Below are 22,562 nucleotides of genomic sequence, written 5' to 3'. Positions count from 1 at the left end.
ATAGCTTAATGAAGAATAACCTCATTCTTTTTGCAAAGCAACTGGCATTTTGGGGTCAAGTTCAGATTAAAAACAAAAGTGGATAGAAACCATCAGCCACCACTATCTGTTATTGGTGCTAAAGTAACAATAAAGTGAATAGAATGGGAGGGTTTTGTTCCACAGGATAGTGGACTGTACCATTAAAGTTTCTGAAAATAATTAAAAAGTATTTAAATTCTTGTGAGAAACTGGAAAGGCTTGTGCCCCTCCCCCCCCAAAAAAAAAGTTAACTGACAATAGCTAGCTACTTTAAGGCACCAAAACAGTAATTGTAACTTACAACTTTTAAAAGTAACTTGCCAATGACTGTCCTACATGTTCCAGCTTGAATCAATGCACAGAAGGATATGATGTCATTGGGATCAACCATTTTTCTTGTAGCTTTTATCCATAGGAGGAAAGGCAGATCTGTTGTTGTTGTTGTTGTATGCCTTCAAGTCATTCCTGACTTATGGCTATCCTAAGGTGAACCTATCACAGAGTTTTATTAGCAAGTTTCTTCAGAGGGGATTTGCCATTACCATCCTCTGAGGCTGAGAATGTGTCACCTCCCCAAGGTCACCCCAGTGGGTTTTGATGGCCGAGGCAGGATTTGAACCCTGGTCTCCAGAGTTGTAGTCCAACACAAAAACCTGCATGGTCTTTAATTGAAAGATAATCTACAAACGTTATTTGTTTTCTTTAAAGACAAGAGAGCATTAAAGAGAGAAAAAAAATCTAATGTGTCTTATTAGCTGTCACAGGAAACTGAGGAAACTATAAATAGCCACAGTGAATTATAAACAGAGGTGGTAAATTATAAATAACAGTACATCATAATGATATAGAAAATGGTTTTTATTTATGAAAGATTCTCTTTCAGCTAAAACACTGCTAGGATATTTGTCAGACAATATTTTATATTTTATAAATTGTGTATTCCTTGGGCTTGCTTGGAAATCCAAATCCTTTTGTGCAGCAGGGAAAAGGAGCTGGTCTGCTTATTTCTCTGTAAAACACAAGCACACTTATGGAAAGTCTGCTGAACAGACAAGTCCCAGGAGGTGCTCTATGTATCTGTCTAAGTAAGGGGTGGAGAATTCTTGTTTGAGGTTGTTGTTGTCCATAACCTATGGGAGAGGTTTGTAGTATAAGGGGTTGTTCTCACTGGCTTATACACCGGTTTGCAAATCGAATCCAAGGTGTAGTGTTCCTGAAACCCGAATTAACTCTAGAACAGTTCTAGATTAACCCAATATCGTTTCTACTACGATTCAAATCTGATTCAATTTATAACATTTAATCCGGGTCAGAGGCCTATAAACCAGCGTAAAAAGGTCAACCCTAGTATTTTTCCTTGATTCGGGATAGGATTCGGAGTATTTAAATAGGAACGTTTTGGCCTTTGAATTGGGTCAACTGGATGGGAGAAGCGGAGCGCGATGGGCTGGCCTGGGGGTGTCACCCTCTTTGGTCTCTTTCTGCATCGCCAGCGCCATTTTCTTCCATTCGCATAGACTTTCCCCTGGTGGATTGCAACCTCCCCTCTGTGTGAGGAGAGCCATTGAACACAAAGAGGCTGGATGCACAGCGATCTGGGGGGAAATAGAGCCTTTCCTTCTCTCTTTCCCAAATGGAATCTGGGGAGACATAGGAAACCCTGGATGTGTGTGTGTGTGTGTGTGTGTGTGTGTATTCCAACCCTGGGCTTTGGATGCAGAGTCTCTACCCACTTAAACCCACTGCCTTCTCCTCCTTGATCCGATTTGGCAAACACACACACACACACACACACACACACGATAGATAGATAGATAGATAGATAGATAGATAGATAGATACACACACACACACGTTTATATATGAATACTCACACACACACACATGTATGTATATATATATATATACACACACACACACACACACACACACACACACACACAAACATATAGTTATATACACGCATACATATTTGTGTGTGTGTGTTTGCACACATGTATATATACGCATATGAATGTATATTTGTTTGGGGAACCGAAGCTCTTTCCAGAGGAACTATGGCATGGATTTTGCAGGAAATCCCTGCTTCATGGCTCCCAAGACAGCCCAGGGAGCAATCCCCAAAGATTCTCTCCCCATGGGGCAGCCAAAGCAAATCTTTCCAGAGGAACTATGGGATGGTTGTGTTTGTTGTGTTTGTGAGACATTTATCCTCCTCTGCCAGAGAGTGCTGGTGCCATAATAAACTACCATTCCCAGGATTCCCTAGCACTGAGTTATGGCAGTTAATATGGGGAGACACAGAAGAGGACGAATAAGCACCTCCTAATTGGCTCTTTTTTAAAAAACCGCAAAATTTATAACTAATTAAAAATGGCCAGGTAGTGGAAACGCAGGTACAGGCTATATTGGTGTATGTTACTCTGAATTAATGTGACGTCATGATGACGTTGCTTTGATTGACAGCCGAAAAAGGCGAGTGCGAACGAAATAATGCTAAAACCGGGTTATATATACACCGATTCATTCTTGAATAGGAACGAAAGTGGATCATTTACAGCTATTCAGTTGGTACATGAGAACGAAGGGAAAAAAGCGATTTGGAAAGCGGGGTAACACCCATGTTATTTTGAATCGGTTTTACCGAAACTGGTGTATTTTAAATTGTTGTAAATCGTAAGTGAGAACAACCCCTAAAATTTCTGAAAGCATCTTCTGTGGACATGCGCAGGGCAACATTACTATGGGGAAATGATGACTGGTCTAGATTTTGTAACATTTCAAAATCTCAAATGAATACTACAATCATTTTAAGATTACACAATTTAAAAACAAAGTATTTAATCCTGAACAAAAGGCCTCAAATGCTTTTGCTCAGCTTGACCTGAAATCTGACATTTGGGGGTCAAGGAAACTGAAGTGATAACAGGGTGGAGGATAATAAACATAACAGAATGTTCCCTTGTTTTTTGGTGCAATTTTTTAAAGGTCATTATTGGGCATTTCTTAAATCTAGGTACATTTTAATGAAAGAGTAGTTGTAGATGAACAATAGCCACCTATATTTTTCCTAGGAGGCACCAGTTGCCTGCCTTCTTGATTTTTTTTAAAACAGAAGTGGGATGACAGGGTCATGTCTAGGTTCTGCTGAAGCAGTGATCTTCAAATGAATTATGTCTCGTTCTACCTGAGCACTTTCATTACCTTCAGTGGTATTCTGGACAAGGCTCAGAATTCTGTTGGGGACATCCACGTTTTTATGTTTCCCTTATACATGTGATGTTCTTTTTTGAATGCTGTGAAAGTTGGTATTCCCCCATTCCCTCAACTCCTCCTGCAGCTGCCGTACATGGCCATTCCCTGAGCAAGCAGGCACAGAGAAATGCCTGTCTGTGTCCCCGGAGCCAGACACAAAGAGGGTGTACAGACCAGCACTTTGTGCTTGCCTGGACCCAAACTAGGGTTCAGTGAGGGCTGAGCATTTACATGCTCAAAGCCCTTGTGCCGGCACCCAGGCACCATCTTGGTGGGCACCCGACCAGACGGTGGGCATCATGATGACGTTGCTCATGCACAGCACCCAAACAGTGCTGTGCACAAGGGGCATCATAAGGCCGCACTGTCACACTTATGGTGCCTCTGTAGCAGCGCAGATAGGAAGCCATGTTTCACAGCTCCTTTTTGTACCAGGTTGGGGACGTGGCGTGTGGTTGCCATGTCCCCAGCCCAGCACTTCGAGAGGCAGCATAGAGTCACCCCTTAAGGGCTGTTTGTACAGCCCCAAATGATGATATCATTATTGAGATCCACTGGAGTTCTTCGGGGATCGTGCACCTGTTATCACTGTGTCTCTGGCTATGGTGATGTAGCCAGCAGCATTATGGCCTACTTGCTATAATGCATGGAATCACTGTATTGAGAAGCTTCAGGGATTTTTCAGTAAGCTGGGGACTTGGAGCAAAAAGGTAAGCTAAATTGAATAGAAAAATCCAGAAAGATTAGCATGTTAAAGGGGAAAGCAGTGCAGGATAGGGAATCTGAAATGCTTTTTTTTCTCTACACAAAACTTTTTCTTGGGCCTGGCAAACAGGGCATGACAGCAACGGACCTACCAAGCTGTATATCTCTAGCTACTGGAATTCAGAGGCATGTTGCTAACAAACTTCCCCCTCAGGTGACATACTTGAATAACCCTTAATCATCTTTACCATCAGCAAATATGTCCAATCCTCTTTTAAAGCCACCTTAGCTAGTGGCTGTACATTCCATATATTAATTCTGAATTATAAAAAATTCAGAATCAGAGAATGAAGGACCTGAGAATGAAACAACCAAGCAGCTCATGGCTGGAGATGGACAAGAGAAGGGACTGAAAAGTGGCTCAACAAAGTTCTGTGTTTTATTCATTGGTTTCTTTTTCTTCCTGCCCATTTCTTGTGGCCATCAAACTGGTTTTGCCAGGTTCTGAGAGCCTCCACAGAATCCTGCAAAATCTGTTCTCCTGGTGACATCAGCAGAATATGCAGTGTGTTGTGGGTACAGGAGAATCAGTGACAGCCCTAATGCACCATTTTTGCTCGTGGAGAAAAAGCTCCGGTGTGTCTCCTCCAGCCAATAAATATGGTCAAAGCAAAAGAGCTGACATGTGTTCTCTCTAGCAGCTTCTCAGCAATAATGACTGAAATGAGTCAGGAATCTCTTCCACCATTACCCCCCCCCACACACACACACACATGTTTTAAGGAATTTTGTGTCATCTTGTTGCATTGAAAGTGAAGAGCTCTATGTGTGGGATTCGGGGAACAAACTATGCTTTGAGAATGAGAAGTTCTTAAAGCCAAGAGAAGAAGAGCATTGCTCAGTTGCAAAAGCAGGCATTTGCAGATGGCATCCAGAAAGGATAGACTACTCACTATTGATCTGGGGAGAGTTACTTTTTAGGACTACAACACCCATAGATCCTCCAGCCAGGGGTGTTCTGGGAACTATAATCCAAAAAGTAACTAGAGTAACAAAAAGCTTCTTGGATTCAACAGCATGAACAATACACATTTACTTGAAGGTTGCAGCCATTTTCATCTAATTTGCAAAAGTTGTTTTCCATTCCTCACTCATTAATCTGGAAGTAAGGCAGTTTGTTGACATGGCCAACTAAAGAACAAGACATCAAGGCTCATTGCCTGTGCATAAGAGCTAATGAGAAATATGATTTTGCAATATGTCTTTCAACTGCACAGATGAGAAAGCTGTTTCCTCTGGACCCAGTAGGATTAGAAGCAGAGAAAATGGCCTTTTTTAAAACAATAAAAACCACACATTTTTCAAGTATGATAATCGTCCTTATGTCTTCCCCATCCAGGCTTCCAAATGCTCCCTTCTACCAAGTTCATATCAGTTTGGCCAGAAATGCTATTCATACAAATTGCTCTGCCTGCAATGCTCTAGTTCAATTTAAGGGAACTGCCATTTTCAATAAAAGAACAGGGCAGCAATAAAGACACCAATCAACCAGAGGGATAAAGATGCTGAAAGTGAGTACTGCACTTGGCAGCACCAAATCCAGGCAAAGATCATGGATACTGCAAATCACCTCTAATGCTACCAGTAAGCAATGGTTCACAAGGCAATGGGAAACTTTTCTGATTTGCCAGGAACCATGTAACCATGGATAAAAAACTTGGTTGTTGTGTGCCTTCAAGTTGCTTCCAACTTATGGTGATCCTAAGGCAAACCTATAATGGGTTTTTCTTGACAAGATTTATTCTGAGGTGGTTTGCCATTGCCTTCTCCTGAGGCTGAGAGCATGTGGCTTGACCAAGATCAACAAGTGGGCTTCATGACTTAGCAGGGAATCAAACTCTGGTCTCCAGAATCACAGTGCAACACTCAAACCACTATGCCACACTGGCTCTCCTAAAGAAACTTTAAAGGTAAATCTAGTCGTAACCTGTAGGGGACTTTAGGGGGCGGTGCTTATCTCCATTACTAAACCGAAGAGCCAGCGTTGTCTAAAGATGACTCTGGTGGTTATGTGGCCAGCATGACTACATGGATCACTCTTACCTTCCCACCAAAGTGGTACCTATTTTTCTACTTGGACTTTTACATGCTTTTGAACTGTTAGGTTGGCAGTACCTGGGACTTGTGATGGGACCTCACTCCATCACGCAACACGTGGGCCTTGAACTGCCAACCTTCCATCCTTATTATCATCAGAACTGGCATCTTAACCACTAAGTCACTGCATCTTTACTAACCCAAATAAACAAAAGCTTTGCATGTTACTACAAAACCTTTAAGGCTGCAGTGAACTGTCTGTCGAACACTCCAGTCCCGAATTTTGCTGGAGGAAAGTCTAGAGAAGGGCGTGGAGGTGGTGGGCCAAAGTTGGTAAGTGGATTCCCTCTCTAACCAGCCCTCTTTCCCCTCTGTAACTGATGGGGAGGATTCCCCAAGCTGGATCCCTCTCATTTGGACTGGGGCCCCAGCTCCTTATCCCCTACATTTAGCCATTTGACTTGCATTTGAACAGGACAACTTTGCCCTGCCCTTTATACAAAAGATAAAGCCACAAGTGGTCCTGAATGTTTGATGAGGGTACTAAACTCTTAGCAGTAACAAAGTTGCAGAGAGAGACCAACATTCAACTAACACAGTGGTGGGACCAGTAGTTGGTGCATGCCTTCAAATTATTTCCAACTTACAGCAACCCTAAGGTGAACCTATCATAAGGTTTTCTTGGCAAGATTCTTCAGAGGGGTTTTGTCATTGCCATCCTCTGAGGCTGAAAGAGAGTGACTTGTCCAAGATCACCCCATGGGTTTCCATGGCCAAGCCTTGATTTGAACCCTGGTTTCCCATGTCCTAGTTCAACTCCCAGTGTCCTAGTTCAACCAGCTACCATTGTGCAACAGGCTTCTGCATGTTGTGGCAGTCCCTAATGAATAATACATTGTGAAACTACTCAATTCTATTAGTCCCATTTTGAATTTCAATCACCACATTTTTCCCACCATGTCCCTACACAGTGCAATTAGTTATGCTGTTACCATCTCATGGACATCCAGCAGTTCCTAATAGTATACAGCATGTCTAGAACTTCCACAAAAGCAAGTCAGGAGGAAGCTGGGGAGATGAAAATGCCCAGATGTCTAATGCAAAGGAGTTGGGTCATATTTAAATTGATCTGATTATTTGTCTGAAGAGGAGAGAGGTCCTAGAGGATTTGGCTCAGTCAATAAACACAGATGTGTTTCTGCTTAGAGGATGTGCATCTTAATTACTGCAGGAGCCTTTTTTGAAGGATCAAAATTTGTAGCAGAAAGGGAATAAGCATAATAAGAAAAAATATTCTTTTTCTCTTAGCAATGGTTTGAGATATCATTTGTCAATTTATAAACTTTAATGAGTGCAATTATATCCTTTCAGTAAAATGAAAAAGTCACCAAGAATGGAGATTTCAATAAAACTTTGTTGTTTTATATTACAGACATGTGTGTGTTTCCACTGAGAGTTAGATAAACCTAATTAATGGAAAACTAAATGGACCCGGTAAGTTTGTAAACTCTGAATTCCTTAGCCCATGGGGAAAAAACTGACAGGAAGAAGTAATGATAGTGGATCACATGAACTCTACAGGCCATTTTTGAGCCACCTTATTGTTTTCTTTGCAGGGAGAGGATTTTTAAAAATGACCCCCACCCCTGCTAGGGGGGGGGGGGGATTTTCCCCCCCCCCCCCCCCCCCCCCCCCCCCGCATCCATTTTAGGTCTAGGAGAGGTTTCTATCTAACCAGAAGCTGACTTTAAAAAGACATTATCTTGGACATAAATGGCCTGTTGATAAGGTAAACACGGTGGCAAGATAGGAAGGGGGGCAGATTTTGAAGGGTTTTTTTTTTAGTTCAAGAGGAAGGTGTATAGAGGAGGTACAGCCCTCTAAGATTTTATGAGGGAGACAATCCAGCCACCCCAAACCTGGCAGTTGCTTGGTGCCACTTTAAGGCATTGAGCTTAAATAAAAACAAGTTGGATGGAAATCTCAGCACCCACCAGAGAATTGTAGTCTACCTCTTTTAATGCCTTTTAAGTAATATTTTGGGGGAAACTGTGTAATGGAGCAGCTGTGTAAATACTGTGACTTTATGACTAAATGAAGACAATTTAAATAAGCAAGGAAACAATTTTAGGTAAATAATTTACTACAATTGCATTTCAAGTACTTACTTCTTTGACAAAAGTCTACATCAACTGTTTGACATAACTAATTAGAAGGGATGAGATATTCTACATTTCTTTTTGTGTGTTTGTGAAACTGATTTTAATAAGCTTGTTCCATCCTAGTTCATGAATTCTTCTCTCTCTCTCTCTCTCTCTCTCTCACACACACACACACACAGAGCAATAAAGTTCATATGTATTTTTTGTACATTTTTAACTGTATGCAACTGTATGCATTCTTTAACACATATACCTGTGCCACCCACTACATACCACTGACTACTGTGTGCTTGTGCACATTCTGAACTGTATATTGGTGCATTTTTAAACAGTGCATTTTTATAGTACATGAATGTTTGAATTTCTGGCCACAAATTGTGTTCAGATCTACATTCAGTTTTGTGAGGTGCAGAAGAGGCAAATTCACTGATAAAAACCATCTCAGTATGAGTTCCTCATATATCCATACTTAAAACCTTTCCTTCATACAATTTCTTTAATAAATATACAAACATGGCCTAAATGGGGCATGAGGGTACCATGTGACTCTCCAAGTTCTAGCCACCTTAGCTTTATAAAGCTGGTCTCTGCCCAAGGGCTGCTATGTAATGCTAGTAGAGCTTTACACACCACCAGGGTTAAACAGAATCTTAGCCTGTGTTCTAAGAAGAGGGAATTATCTGTCACGTAGTTCAGAAGAAGAAACTACCTAACGTTTTGCTAAAGAGGATGCATATAATTTTCCTTACCTCAAGTTGTACAGTAAGTCTTCTTTCTACCTTTCTAGGCAAAAGCTATGAGAATATTCAATTAAACTGACATCAGCAAGATGTCACAGAAAAGCTGTGGGCATAATTTTCTTTTTGGCAATAATTGCTTTCTGCCTCAAGCCAATCAGGCAGTTCTAGAGCTACAATGTGTATGGCCTCACAAGTTTGTGACATCAACATGACTAAGCCAATTCTGAATTAAATTCAAAAAGTAACAAACACTAATTCTAATACTGGAATGGCAAAACAGCTATTCAGCTCATTGTATTCACTTTAACAATGCATTTGTTTTGATTTACTGTAGTGATCATTTCTATATTTAAAGAATGTCCAAAGCAATATATTAATTTTTTAAAAGTCAAGGAGATGTTCTATTAAAACCAGTTAACATGTAACTCTAGCAAAATCCAATTAAAAACAAGCTCAAGCTCTCTATGCTTGCCAAGAATAAGAGCACAATGAAGACTGGCAGTAACTTCAAAGACCATTTACCTTAACAATGTTCCAAGCCTAAAACATTGCAAGGTACAGTGTAAAATGTTGTCCAATTATTCAGCAACAAAGCCTAAATCCTGTTATAAGAAAATTCAGGGTCAATATGCAATCATCTATTAAGCAATTATAACTGTCGATTTTGTAAATGTTGACCTCTGCGGAACTGGTGCAGCATACTTTTGCACCAGTTCTGCAGAGCTCAACATTTACAAAATCTACTAAAGGCAATCAAGGAATGTAGACACAACTGAAACAGAGGAAGAGCAAGATGGGTATTAGAGAGGATTTGGTAACAACCTGTTATATTACTGGGCTTTCAACCACCACATACAAGATAATCCCTAGAATGCAGGAATGCACACAACAGGAATACAGTCTCTTCTGTAAATGACTACAGACCAATTCAGTATTAGAGATCTGTTCAGACTCCATATCAGCTCTAGCAGAAGACCAAAAGGCAAAAGAAATCAGCCTAGATCCTACATAAAAGGGCTTGTACAACTAAGCTATCAACAGCATGACACATCTTGACCATGCTTCTATGGTTGGAAAACTTGATGAAATCTGCCAGACCTTGAGTAATGGGCAATTGCCAGCCCTTGGTGATATTGGCTAGCCCTTATGTGATGCCCATGTTGAACCAAAGTGAAGACAGTGGAGAAACTTACCCTAGAAATGCCAACAATTTGTTCATCAGGGAGCAAACTTATGCGCACAAAGCAGGACTCAAAGTTGACATCTTCCTTCTCCATGAGATCTTTTCCCTGTAGCAGTGTCACATGCAAGGTGTTAGAATTCACATTGTATTCCATGTTGACTTCCACTTGTCCAACCGTGAATTCTTGGCCAAAGTTATTCCCAATGGAGGAGATGGAACTGAGAGAGTCAGTGGAAATAGACTTTTTCAGGGGGCCATAGGGGGCCAACTCAAGGTCTTTGTTCATCAGCTCCAGAGTGCCTAGCTCATTGATGTTTTCAAAAGTGTCATCCATTTTCAGGCTTGGCTTGCGAACAGGAGATGTCTTGTCTCCAGCCTTTCGGAAGTTGTTTGCAGCTCTCTATGAACAACACAAGACAAAAGAAATCCAATCAGTACTCAGGATTAACCTCAACTTCAAAGTATTTACTTGTGTGTATAAAATGTTTAATTTTGGAAGCCTAGAAAATCTAATAACAAATTCAGAGACACAAAAATGTTTATTGTTCTTTCTTTCTGTTTCTTCAAAAAACACTAACTGGAGGGGTGGAGGTGGAATCCAAATGGAAGGGGAAATGGAAGGAAATTTTGCAAAAAATAATTCCTGAATTTAAGGTATACACAGCAATGCAGAGGAAAACAGAAGAGGAAAGTTGCTTCAGAATAACCTTTCCCAACATGAACAGCCTAAGTGCAATGAAACTGTACAGAGCCAATGTGATTAAGTATGCATTCCTATGAAGCACCTTTACATAGATTTCTCCAATACATCTAGTCTAGCAATGGAGAAAGTGAGACTCTTGCCCTGCATTTGGCCCTGAACCCATTTTCTGTCCTCATACCATGCATAAAGCCCTCAAATGCCTCCACCCCATTTCCTTAATCCCAAAATACATCTTTTCCTCATAGTCCTTCTCAAAATGCCAACAGGAAGTGGTATAATATCCCTTTTGGTTGCCATTTTCCTCTGCCCTTCATACTGATCTAGTCAAATACTGTCAATACTGAATGGCACTGGTTTTCTATAGAGTTTCTGACAAGATTGTATTTCCCAGTAGTTCCTAGAAACCTTCTGCAGGCAAAGCATGGGCCTTTTTGTCAACAAGCTACAGACTTGTTGACTGTTAACTGAGGCCCAGTACAGACTGGTGCAAAGCGCTGGCCTGGGGCCGATTTTAGGGCTTGGGAGAGCGGAACGTCAGCACACTCCCAAGCCCTACCGTGCTGTCTGGGTGCCATCATGGCTTTCCCCTGTCCACACAAGGCCTGCTATGATGACGTACACATGGTGCAGCATTCAAATGGCACCGCGCTGCATGTACATCATCGGTGCGCACAAGAGTGGTAATGGCGCACAGAGGAAAAAGAACCTGCTGGGAGTGGTTCTGTTTAAGCCTCCTGGAAGCCACAGCATTTGTTTGCTGCGGCCTCCATCCGGGGGAGAAAGAGGCGGCCAGATGCTCAATCTGTACTGGGCCAGAGATGCTTGATTTAATGGGCACCGATGACATCAAAAAGTCTTCAAGCAAGATTAAATAATTATTTTTTCTTCCCCCCAAAATCAAACATGCTAACAAAAATGAATGAGAATCACCCGCCCACTCCACAGGTAATCTAGACTGTTTCTACCAAAGTGATTAGAACTGTAGCTTCAAGCCATTAAGCCCTCATCTTCTGCGGGAAAATAAGAACTCTGACTGAGGTTCAATAACCCAGTTTATGCAGCCTTGAGATTTCCTGTGTTTGTCAGTGATAATAAGCCTAGTTGACGGCTTTAGAACTGTATCCAATGCCTGCTCCCTCTACTCCAAACCCTCTTCTGTCAACATTCTGTCTGCTTGAAAGTAGAGAGGCTATTTAGATCAAAACATGCTTGTTATTCCATTTATGAAGTGAATGCCCAGACAATGAGGAGACAAAAGAGAAAAAACCCAAAAGCTGTGTTAAGAAAGTACAAGGGTAGCCTGCACTGTTCTCAAACTTCTATTTCTAGAGGACTCAGACAATTACTAACATGGGACAAATTACCCTCCATTGATTCAAATAAATGAAAGGATTATCACAGTATCCAGAGAACTCTCTCTTAAGAGAGCTTTCCTGTTCTTATTATCTGTATTGCATTTTACAGATGTCGATACCCTACAGTACTAACATTTGGCAACAGTTCATAGGGGTTGAAATTGTGTGGATTACAGGCCAGACAGAGCTCTGAAAGGTGTCCATAGCAGCCCCTCACAGTTTCAATGACTGCTCCACTGTCCCTCCCAATTTTGCATTTTTCAGCCCCAAACGCCACAGAAAATTGCTTCAGGAAACTTTAAATGTTTCTTCACAGGGTTCCCTGTCTTTACACAGAAAGACTCCACCTCCAAATAACCCAAAAGGTGACCCAGGCCATACAAAATGGCTACTGTGACTATTTGGAGATGGTGTTGTGCCCCCCCCCAGAGCAAATAATCAGGTGGTATGGCCTGCCATACTCCACTAGATGCCTAACCCTGTCCTTATGTCTAGATAAACAATCAAAATTGGAGCAACCGGAGTCAAAGCTCAGGTTACCTGGCATGCCTAAGTCTGATTCTTCTCCATACCTTCCAGCTTTCCAGACTCAGTGACTATATGTGATATATCTCCAAATCTACATTTGAGAAGAAACTTTCAATAGTGTTATTTCTGACATTCATATCTTTTCCATAAGGGCTGATATTTATGAAGATACACCATTTCATAGAGTTTAAGTCCACGGACAGCCTGGGCAACTCATGATTTTTTATGCAAATTGCTTATATGAGTATCAGCATCATCCATGGTGGAATGTATTTGGGGATCTGGCCAGAAGAAGGTTATTGGATCTAATTAAAATTAGTCAAACTACTGGGCAAAATTACTTTCCTAATATTAGGCCATTATTTAGTGGCTAAATTGCCATTAGGAGGTCTCTAAATAGCTATAAAACAAGAGGATCCTGGGTTTGTTCTATACAATACAGGGCATGACTTTGTAAATAGGAGAAAAACAAAAGATCTAGGAGGCATGCAAAGAGTCTGAGTCTAATTTTGAGCACCGGGAGGTATCTTCTGCTGGTAACTTTTTTGAAGATCAGATACAAAGCAGTGGATTTGCTTATGAAATGCAAATAACCACCCTAGATTACAGTGGGCCCTTGGTATCCTCTGAGGTTTGATTCCATGACCCCCTGTGGATACTAAAATCCATGGATCTTCAAATCCCATTAAATATAGTGGCATAGTAAAATGGTGTCCCTAATGTAAAGTAGCAAAGATAGTGTTTGACTACAGTTCATATCAGCTCTTACCCTAGGCTATTTAGGTTAGGACTGATGGGAACTGAAGTCCAACATTATCTGTATCCCTGGTACAGAACTATTCAGAATATCTGCCTCATAATCCATTAGTTACCACTTGGATTGTTGGGAAGGAAGAAACCTTATAAGCTTGATTTGCAACAGTTTAAAAAATAAACATATTTTCCACACAGAAAACACATGGTCTTCTAACATATACTGCATGTCTCTATGTTTTACTCTCGACTTATCCAAGGGTCATATCAAAATCCACAATTTTACCCCCAAACCTTCTCTCAGCTTATACATGAGATTGACTTATAGTCAAGTATATACAGTACATAAAAATATACATTTTCAAAACACATTTCTCTATTGACTTAGTGCTAGTGAATTGTGGCTAGTTCACAGTTGAAAATAGTATCTTTATAATTTTGACAAATTATAAACTATAATATAATAAAATTATAAACACCAAAGGGGGAAGAGATATGAAGGGAACAGGAAAATGAACTGATTTAGATCCCGTGGTCATTGCCTGGAAGAAAAGAGGCCAAATTACAGTTGACTCCAGCCCCAAGTTAACGGAAGGGCCTTGTGATATTATATCTCCTTGTTAAGCAGCCAGCTACCATGTTCTCCCACTGTCTTCTTTATTATTATTATTATTATTATTATTATTATTATTATTATTATTATTATTATTAACCTTTATTTATAAAGCGCTGTAAATTTACACAGCGCTGTACATACAATCTTTTTAATTGGACGGATCCCTGCCCTCTAAAAAGTGTCGTGTCTTTTTACAATCTAAAAAGACACAACACAAAGGGAGGGGTTGGGGAGGGGACTCTAGTAGGATAATACATATAAATACATAGCATACAGGAAATGGTTGATAAACAACACCAAAAGAACATCAAATAGCAGTGACAATTATGTAATGCTGGGAACACTGCCGAACAGAATGGTCTCAACTCCGTTTTTGAAGATGGTTAAGAAGTGATGGCTCTTGCTCATGGGGGAAGAAGGTTCCAGGAATATGGGGCAGCGAGTGAAAAGGGGCGAATCCGGGATGGGGCAGAGGAAATCCTGGGCTGTGACAGCAGACCTTGACTACCAGAACGGAGGGCCCTAGTGGGAAGGTGAGGAGAAATAAGGTCTGATAAGTAAGGGGGGGCCAGCCCATGGAGGGCTTTGAACGTCGACAGCAGGAGCTTATATTGAATGCGGAAAGGGAGGGGGAGCCAGTGAAGGGATGCCAACACAGGGGAGATGCTGCCATCTTCTGCTGCCATCTTCTCTTCTCTGTTCTCTCACTGTCTTACCCTGGTCCCATCACCCCCCACATTTACTTATCTCATAACCATAAGACACTCCTCTTTAAGTCTTTTCCTACGTGCTCTCAGATCCCATGCAGACTCTCATTCTTATCCTTCAAACAGCTCCAGTCTGGAAACCATGCACTATGAGGAGCGACTTAGGGAGCTCTGAATGTTTAGCCTAGAGAAGAGAAGGTTAAGCAGTCATATGATAGTCCTGTTTAAATATCTGAAAGGCTATCATACTGAAGATGGAGCAAGTTTGTTTTCTGCAGCTCTGGAGAACAGGACCTGGAGCAATGGATACAAACTACAGGAAAAGAGATCCCCCCCCCCTCAATGTCAGGAAGAACTTCCTAAAAGTAAGAGCTGTTTGGCAGTTGAATATGTTGAGTGAAGTCTTCATCTTTGGAGGTTCTTAAACAGAAGCTGGATGGCCATCTGTCGGGGGTCCTTGACTGTGAATTCTTGCATGGGAGTGGTTGGACTGGGTGGCCTTTGATGTTTCTTCCAACTCTATGATTCTATGATTCCATAGTCTTGCCTCCCTGTATACCTGATGCATCCTTGTTTGTGACCTTTGTTGGCTCAGATCCACTATTCTCACCATTCAGAAGGATTCTAACTGCCCTAAACAACTCTATCTTTTCCCCCTTGCCTTCTCTTATGGCTGACACAAGTCCTAATCCCCATACCTCACTGAAAATAATCATGCATCAGAGAAACAATTGTGTAGTCTTTTCTTGCTTGTTTCTCTCTCCATTTTCCTGTTCTTCCTCTACTGTATTCCTTGACACAGATGGCATTAGAGTAAACATGAACAACAATGACAAGTAGTAGTGATAGCAGCACTCATCATTCTATTGGTAGTAGAATATTTCTCTACTGGCCCTCAGTGCCTTAACTTGGAATATAGAGCATAAACTCAAGAAGAAGCTCTCCATCAAGGTTTGGTACTGGGAAGGCAACAGTGATGATGAATGGGTATGATAATGAAGGATGCTCAACAATATCACAAATCAAGTGTTCTTTACCTTTTGCTTGATCTGGGAATAGGTGGTTCCATACTTTTGTTCTAGATATCTGTAGTCATAGTTTGGAAATGGAGATGGTGCAGGATAGCTGCCAGATCTCCAAAGCTTCCATAGGTTTACTCCAGCTATTCCCAGCAGAGCAAGTGCACCAGTAATATAGACACCTATTTCCCATCCAGGTGGATTTTTAATGACTGAAAAGAAAACAAGAATTCTTATTAGAGAAGCCAGCACCCATCACATTGTATTTAAACCTTATTTCAACCAGAGAATTTTTGTTATTGGGCAGACTGAAAAAACAACAAATGAATAACTCATATAGGAATGTTGTATGGCTATGAAATAAATTCTGTATGTTATTTCCCCTGATATGTTACTGATTCTGAAATGAAGGGGAAAATGAGAATCATAGTGTGTGTGTGTGTGTGTGTGTGTGTGAGACAGGTCTTGATTCCATTCTTCATCTCCCATTATAAACAGCATCTTCCCCACTTGAAATTGCAGTGAAAGAGTCTGAATATATCTTTTGAAGCTGAACTGTAGCATTTTTGTACAGTCTAATATGAAAGAGTAAAATGTGGTGGTTTAACATAACGTAACTGAATGTTTCTTTAGGCATTAAACCTTTCAAATGCAAAGAAATGATGATATTTTGTTTATATAATCTTTGCATCCCTTCTTTAGATACGAAAACTCTTTTGTTGACTAATCTTGCACTATTTAGTTCCTGATCAATATTGGCACTGATCTTGTGAATACTACTACTGACTGTTTCTAAAGCCTTATTTTCTCCTTTGTTTTTAGCTTAGATATGCACAGCTTTTTAAACGTAATTATTTCCCCTTTAATTGAGTACTATTACAATTGGGAGGGTATGTCTTCAACATTTTGAAAAATAATCTTTCACATCCTGATTGCAGTCAGCCCTCCACATTCACAGGGGTTAAGTGTGCAAGCCCCCTCCCCAAAGTGGGGGAGGATAGTGATGTGACCTGGGCTAAGGCACTCCCAGCCGGGTATGTCGTTAAGGAACAGGTGAGGGAAAGTGGGCAAGGGGGGGGGGAGTAGCCTTAATCCATAAATCTAACTTCACCCTGACCAGGAGACCTATCTGGAAAACAGATCACATTGAGTGTATCTACCTGACCCTGAAGACTAGGGACAGTCTAGGGATTCTGTTGGTCTACCATCCACTCCGTTGCTTAACAGAGCTCAGAGTCTGGTCTCAGAGCTGGTGCTGGAGTCCCGCAGGCTTCTTGTCCTGGGGGACCTCAACATCCTCTTCTTGGCCAGCTTACTAGATTTGACAGGTGCAGCTCGGGAGTTCATGACTTCCATGACAGCCATGGGCCTGTCCCAATTAGTCTCGGGTCCAACACATTGTGCTGGTAATACACTTGATGTGGTCTTCAGTACAGATCAGGAACATCTGTGGGCGGAGGTAAATTACACCTCTGCTCTGTCATGGACGGGTCATTTTCTGGTCAAGGTGGGACTTAAGGTTACTACCCAGACCCCCCTCAGGGTTGGAGGACCTATTAGAATGGTCCACCCGCGAAGGCTGATGGAACCCAAAAGGTTCCAGGAAGCCCTAGAAGGATATACAGTTGGGAACGACGGCGATTCTGTTGATGCCTTGGTTGATACCTGGAATAACGATCTTACCAGGGCTATAGACAGCATCGCTCCTGAGTGTCCTTTCCAGCCCACTTCTTATAAAAAACCTGAAGATACACTGAAGGTACACTGAAGATCTTCATAAAATGAAGTGGACTGCACAACGACTAGAGCGCCGCTGGCGGAAACATTGACGGTTATCTGACAAGACATGCCATAAAGATCATTTAGATCTCTATGGAGTGGCAATAGATGCAGTAAATGATTTTTTTCTATGCTGCACGTATTGCGTCCGCTGAGTTTCATCCAGCAGAGGTGTTTAGGGTGGTCAAAGAGCTAACCCAACTGTCTCCCACCCAGAAGACCAACTGTGACTGTTTCAGTGCTAGAAACAATGAGCTATCCAGGATTTCCCTGTTTCCATATTTGGATAATAGACAGAATGTGCCTGGTTTAGACTCCTGGGATGTGTCTATTTGGATTTAGTTCTGCATCCCCCATAGGAAATTCCCTGAGCAGTCTGTGTAATTCCTTATGGTGTTTTCCTGTGGGATATTTAGACAGACTTCTGTAAAATGTAGCATTGGACAATTGCCTTTCAGCCTCTTCTATGGAAGCAGATTTGTCCATGGTGACTGCAGTTTGTCACCCTCTTTGATGACAATAATAGGATTGGCCTTAAAACAGTCTATAGCATCTTGTTCCTTTTAGCTGAGATTGTGTGATAAATTACATCTCTTATTGATTATTTCTGTCTGGGCATGACAGCGGAAGCATTCTATGTAGAAATCTAGGTCTGTGCATAAACCATTGGGAGGAGTCCATGTTTTCTTCTTTTTACCTCTGAGAGGTACTGTGTTGTATATTGGTGTAATGTCTACTATTCTATTGTGGGGACATGGGGAGTCCCTGTGAGTTGTTGTCCTGACTGGTGCCACTGTCCTTGAAGTATTTTTGAAGCATAGGTGCAGAAAGACATCTCTGGATCACCATAGAAACATATCAAGTGTGTGGGTTTAGAGGGGCAGAAGGATAAGCCCTGTGACAGAACAGACTCCTCTTACTGACTAATGGTGTGGCTTGGTAGAGTTACAATATTGCTGTTGTAGATGTAAATCTACAAAAGCTTATGCTACCAACTTCTTTCTTTCAGTTAGTCTCAAAGGTGCTACAAGAACCTTTGCATACTGATCCAGAGTAACACAGTTATGTATTTGTTAATTGTTGTTAATCCTACCTAGAGTAGATAATGTAACTGAATTTAGCCTACATGTTTGACTCACCATGCAAAATGATCAAGTGGATCTACCTAGTTGGGACGAACCAAGGAGGATGCCAGCCAGTATCTTCATAGGCCAGGATTCTTTTTATATTCAGTTACTGTACTTCTAGAATGGTTTTCTAAGGTACTTCTAGAAAAGTGGAAAAAACAGCATGCCCGCCCCCCTCCCCTTGTTTGAAAAGCCTGTAGATATCAGCAGGGAATGGTCCAAGAGTTTAATTGAAAACAGGGCATCCTTATAGTTCAGTCATTCTCCTCTTTCATTTCCTACCATAAACTTAACTATGGTGGCTCATTTGCTGTGCTCCTAGTATAGTTGGTCCTCCATACCTATAGATTTTTCATCCATGGAGTCAACCATCCATAGCTTGAAAATTTTTTTAAAGCATAAGTCAAAGAGCAAACCTTATTTGCATTTAATATAAGGGGCACCATTTACTATACCAATTGATTAAAGGAAGACTTGAGCATCCAAAGATTTTGGTATCCATGGTGGGTCCTGGAACCAAACCCCAGTGGATACCAAGGGCCCATGCTACTGAGGTATTCACATAACTTTGTATCTTATCTAATCAGAGTCTTGAAAGGTTTTCCTTTTTGGATTACAACTCCAGAATCCCTTAGCCAACACAGCACAAAGCTGGGGGATTCGATGGGCTTATAGTCCAAAAAAGTAACTTTCCAAGTTCTGTTTTGGCCTTAGACTTAAAATTAATTGCTGGCAAGAAATGCACGTGATGGATGTGAGGGGCCTGATCAGATGACATTTGGGAAAAAAACCATCAGTATCTCTTTGTATGTGCTGTTGTGCCTGAGATCATCATTAGAGGCTCTTTCCTCAGTTCACAAGGGTTGGTAGGGATATGAGAGAGGGTTTCTTGGTGGCTTCCCTGGATTTTGGATCTTCCTTCTTAGGGATGCCAGAATAGCCCACTCTTTGCTATTCTTCTACTGGAAGGCAAAACCTTTTTTATTCCAACAGGTTTTAATAAAGAAATTTCAAAAGAGCAGGCTAGGGATACTGTATCATTTAAACTGTATTTTTAAACAGATTTTTAATACTTTAAATTCCATTTTATTCTTTGAGAATCATAGATCATAGAGTTGGAAGAGACCTCAAGGGCCATCCAGTCCAACCCCCCCATAACAGGAAATCTAAATCAAAGCCACCCGACAGATGGCCATCAGCCTCTGTTTAAAGATTTCTAAGGAAGGAGACTCCACCACACTCTTGGGAAGTTTGTTCTCTAGTCGAACAGCCTACTGTCAGGAAGTTCCTCCTAATGTTTTCGGCTATGCCACATAGCCAAAAAACCACAAAAAATTATGGATGCGGCCATGAAAGCCTCGACTTCACACTGAGGTGGAATCTCTTTTCCTGTAGCTTGCATCCATTGGTCTGGGCCTAGTCTCGGAGCAGCAGAAAACAAGCTAGCTCCCTCCTCAAATATGACATACCTTCAAGATTTAACAGGGCTTCATATCCTTCTTAACCGTCTCTTCTTCAGACAACATCCCCAGCTCCTAAGTCATTCCTCAAGGGCATGGTTTCCAGACCTTCACACATTTTAGTTGCCCTCCTTTGGACATTGCCAGTTTCTCAACATCCTTTTTAAATTGTGGGTCCCAGAATTGGACAAGTATTCCAGGTGGGGCCTGACCAAGGCAGAATAGAGTGGCATTATTATCCCTTGATCTAGACACTATATTTATTGAATGCAACCTAAAATTGTATTGGCCTTGTTAGCTGCCACAATCGCACTGTTGACTCATGTTCAATTGTGGTCTACGTGGCTCCCAGATCCCTTTCACCTTTTCATCACAGGTGTCCGCATACCTATATCTACATTTCATTTTTCCGCCCTAAGTGCAGTACCTTACATTTCTGCCGTGTTGAATCATTATTGGTAGCTTGCCCAGCTTTCTACTCTATTAAGGTCATTCTGAAGTTTGATCCTTTCCTCAGGGTATTAGCTATCCTCCTAATTTTGGTTGTCATCTGCAAATTGATAAGTATACTCCCAATTCTTTCATCCAGTCATTGATAAAGATGTGTGAATAGCAGATGGGCCCAGGACAGAGCCCTGTGGGACCCCACGTCACTTCTCTCCAGGATGAAAAGGAGCCTTATTGAGCACCTTTGGGTTCGGCCAGTCAACCAATTCAAATCTATGTAACAGTTACCTAGCCCACATTTCACAAGCTTGTTTGCAAGAATATCATGGGGAACCTGTCAAAAGCCTACTGAAATCAAAGTATACTATAATACAGCATTCTCTTCATCTAACAAGCGTAATTTATCAAAAAAAGATATAGATTTTGGCATGATTCTTCTTGTGAAACCAATGTTGAGTTTTTTGTTATGGCATTGCTTTCTAGATGTTCACAGACTCTCTGTTTTATGTCTGCTCTAGAATTTTTTCCTGGATTGATGTCAGACTACCGACAGATAATTGTTGGGATCCCTTTTCCCCCTTTTTGAAGATGGGGCAATGTTTGCCCTCCCCAGTCTGCTGGGACTTCTCCTGTTCTCCGGAGTTCTCAAAGATATTGCCAGGGCTCCGATATTTTAATTAGAGTTTTGAAGTGTTTTAATTGGTAAAACTAGTTTAGTTCTATTTTAATGTTCACTTTTGATATGTTTTCAACTGATGTTCTTTTAAGCTGTGAACCACGTGAGTCCCATTCCAGGAAGAAGGTGGGATACAAACAAAACAAAAAACAAACAACAAAAAAACAAATTCATTTATACACTCCTGTCTGAACTACATGAGCTTGGGCCTCGAAAATGGCTGTCAAAATAGTAGGCACATCAATTCTATTCTTTCTGGCAAGAAGAAATTCACTGTCATTATCCCCAAACATAATCCACAACAGTTTGTTCAGCACGCATGACACTCACCACTGAATTGATGTTCAACAATATTACTGTCCATGATAGGCTATCCTGGGCTACAGCAATCACCTAGGAGAAAAGACAAAAAACTGAGGAAACAAATAAGATAGTATTAGCACAATGCAGTATCATGCAGAGACTACCCATAAGAAACACAAGAGAATAAACCACTCCTAAAGTCACTCAAAACCACCTCTTTTACTCTGGGAATAGCTAATCAAAGTAAATTCCTACTTCTGTTTTAACACCCATGAAACTTTACTCCATGGTGTAAATCCCCTTGCATACCCCCACTGTACCACACTGGAAGCCTGATGCTCCAATGCTGTCTTAGTGCAAGCCTCTTGCCTCTTTTCAGATCCCGTCAAGTAATGAATTTGCATTGGCCCTGCCGGAGGCCTGTTACCAATTATGCTCTGCTATGGCGCTGCCAGCACATTGTCCAAGAGCTGCAATACCATTGACTAAGGGCTGACCAGTAGGTCCACTTCCATTTTTGAAGAGGACTGCAGTCCGTGAATCAGACTACTGTACAAAAGAACAGTGGATAGTCTCTCAGAAAGCACAGAGCCTGAACGGTTGTTGCTGCTCTACTAGCGCCAGAGCTGTGAAAAGCTACTTTCGAACCACAATTTCCAGACTCCCCAGCCAGAATGGCCACAAGCGTTGCCTAGCCCAAGGACCTGCCTCAGATCAAGTCACCACCATTGAACAGTACTGGAACTTTTAAGAGAAAAACAAGAGATGTTTTATCTTTATATCATGTCTCAGCTATATGTCCTGTATATAACTGTTGTATTTTATCTGCTTCATTATAGATCACTGGAGTACAACACAATCATACACCACAGAAATAACACAGCTGTAAACCAATTTAAATGCGGTAGATTCATCCTATGTAATCC

General features: G+C 41.3%; 1 protein-coding gene across 3 annotated transcripts in view; it reads right to left on the bottom strand.

Annotated features, from left to right (window-relative positions):
- Positions 1–22,562, bottom strand: part of SYT12 (synaptotagmin 12) — an 84,979-nt gene that overhangs the window by 34,621 nt on the left and 27,796 nt on the right. For all 3 annotated transcript variants that reach the window (XM_042465525.1, XM_042464684.1, XM_042466351.1), the window contains 3 exons: positions 21,664–21,726; positions 15,863–16,056; positions 10,174–10,563 (listed from right to left, as the gene is read on the bottom strand). In XM_042465525.1, the coding sequence (XP_042321459.1) occupies positions 10,174–10,563; positions 15,863–16,056; positions 21,664–21,697 (618 nt within the window). In that variant the 5' untranslated portion in view covers positions 21,698–21,726. The remainder of the gene's footprint in view (positions 1–10,173; positions 10,564–15,862; positions 16,057–21,663; positions 21,727–22,562) is intronic.

The sequence above is a fragment of the Sceloporus undulatus genome, chromosome 1 (genome assembly GCF_019175285.1).
Source record: "Sceloporus undulatus isolate JIND9_A2432 ecotype Alabama chromosome 1, SceUnd_v1.1, whole genome shotgun sequence".
Taxonomy (NCBI): Eukaryota; Metazoa; Chordata; class Lepidosauria; order Squamata; family Phrynosomatidae; genus Sceloporus; species Sceloporus undulatus.
The sequence above is the reverse complement of the archived record's forward strand: the minus strand, read 5'-3'. Positions and strand labels throughout refer to the sequence as shown.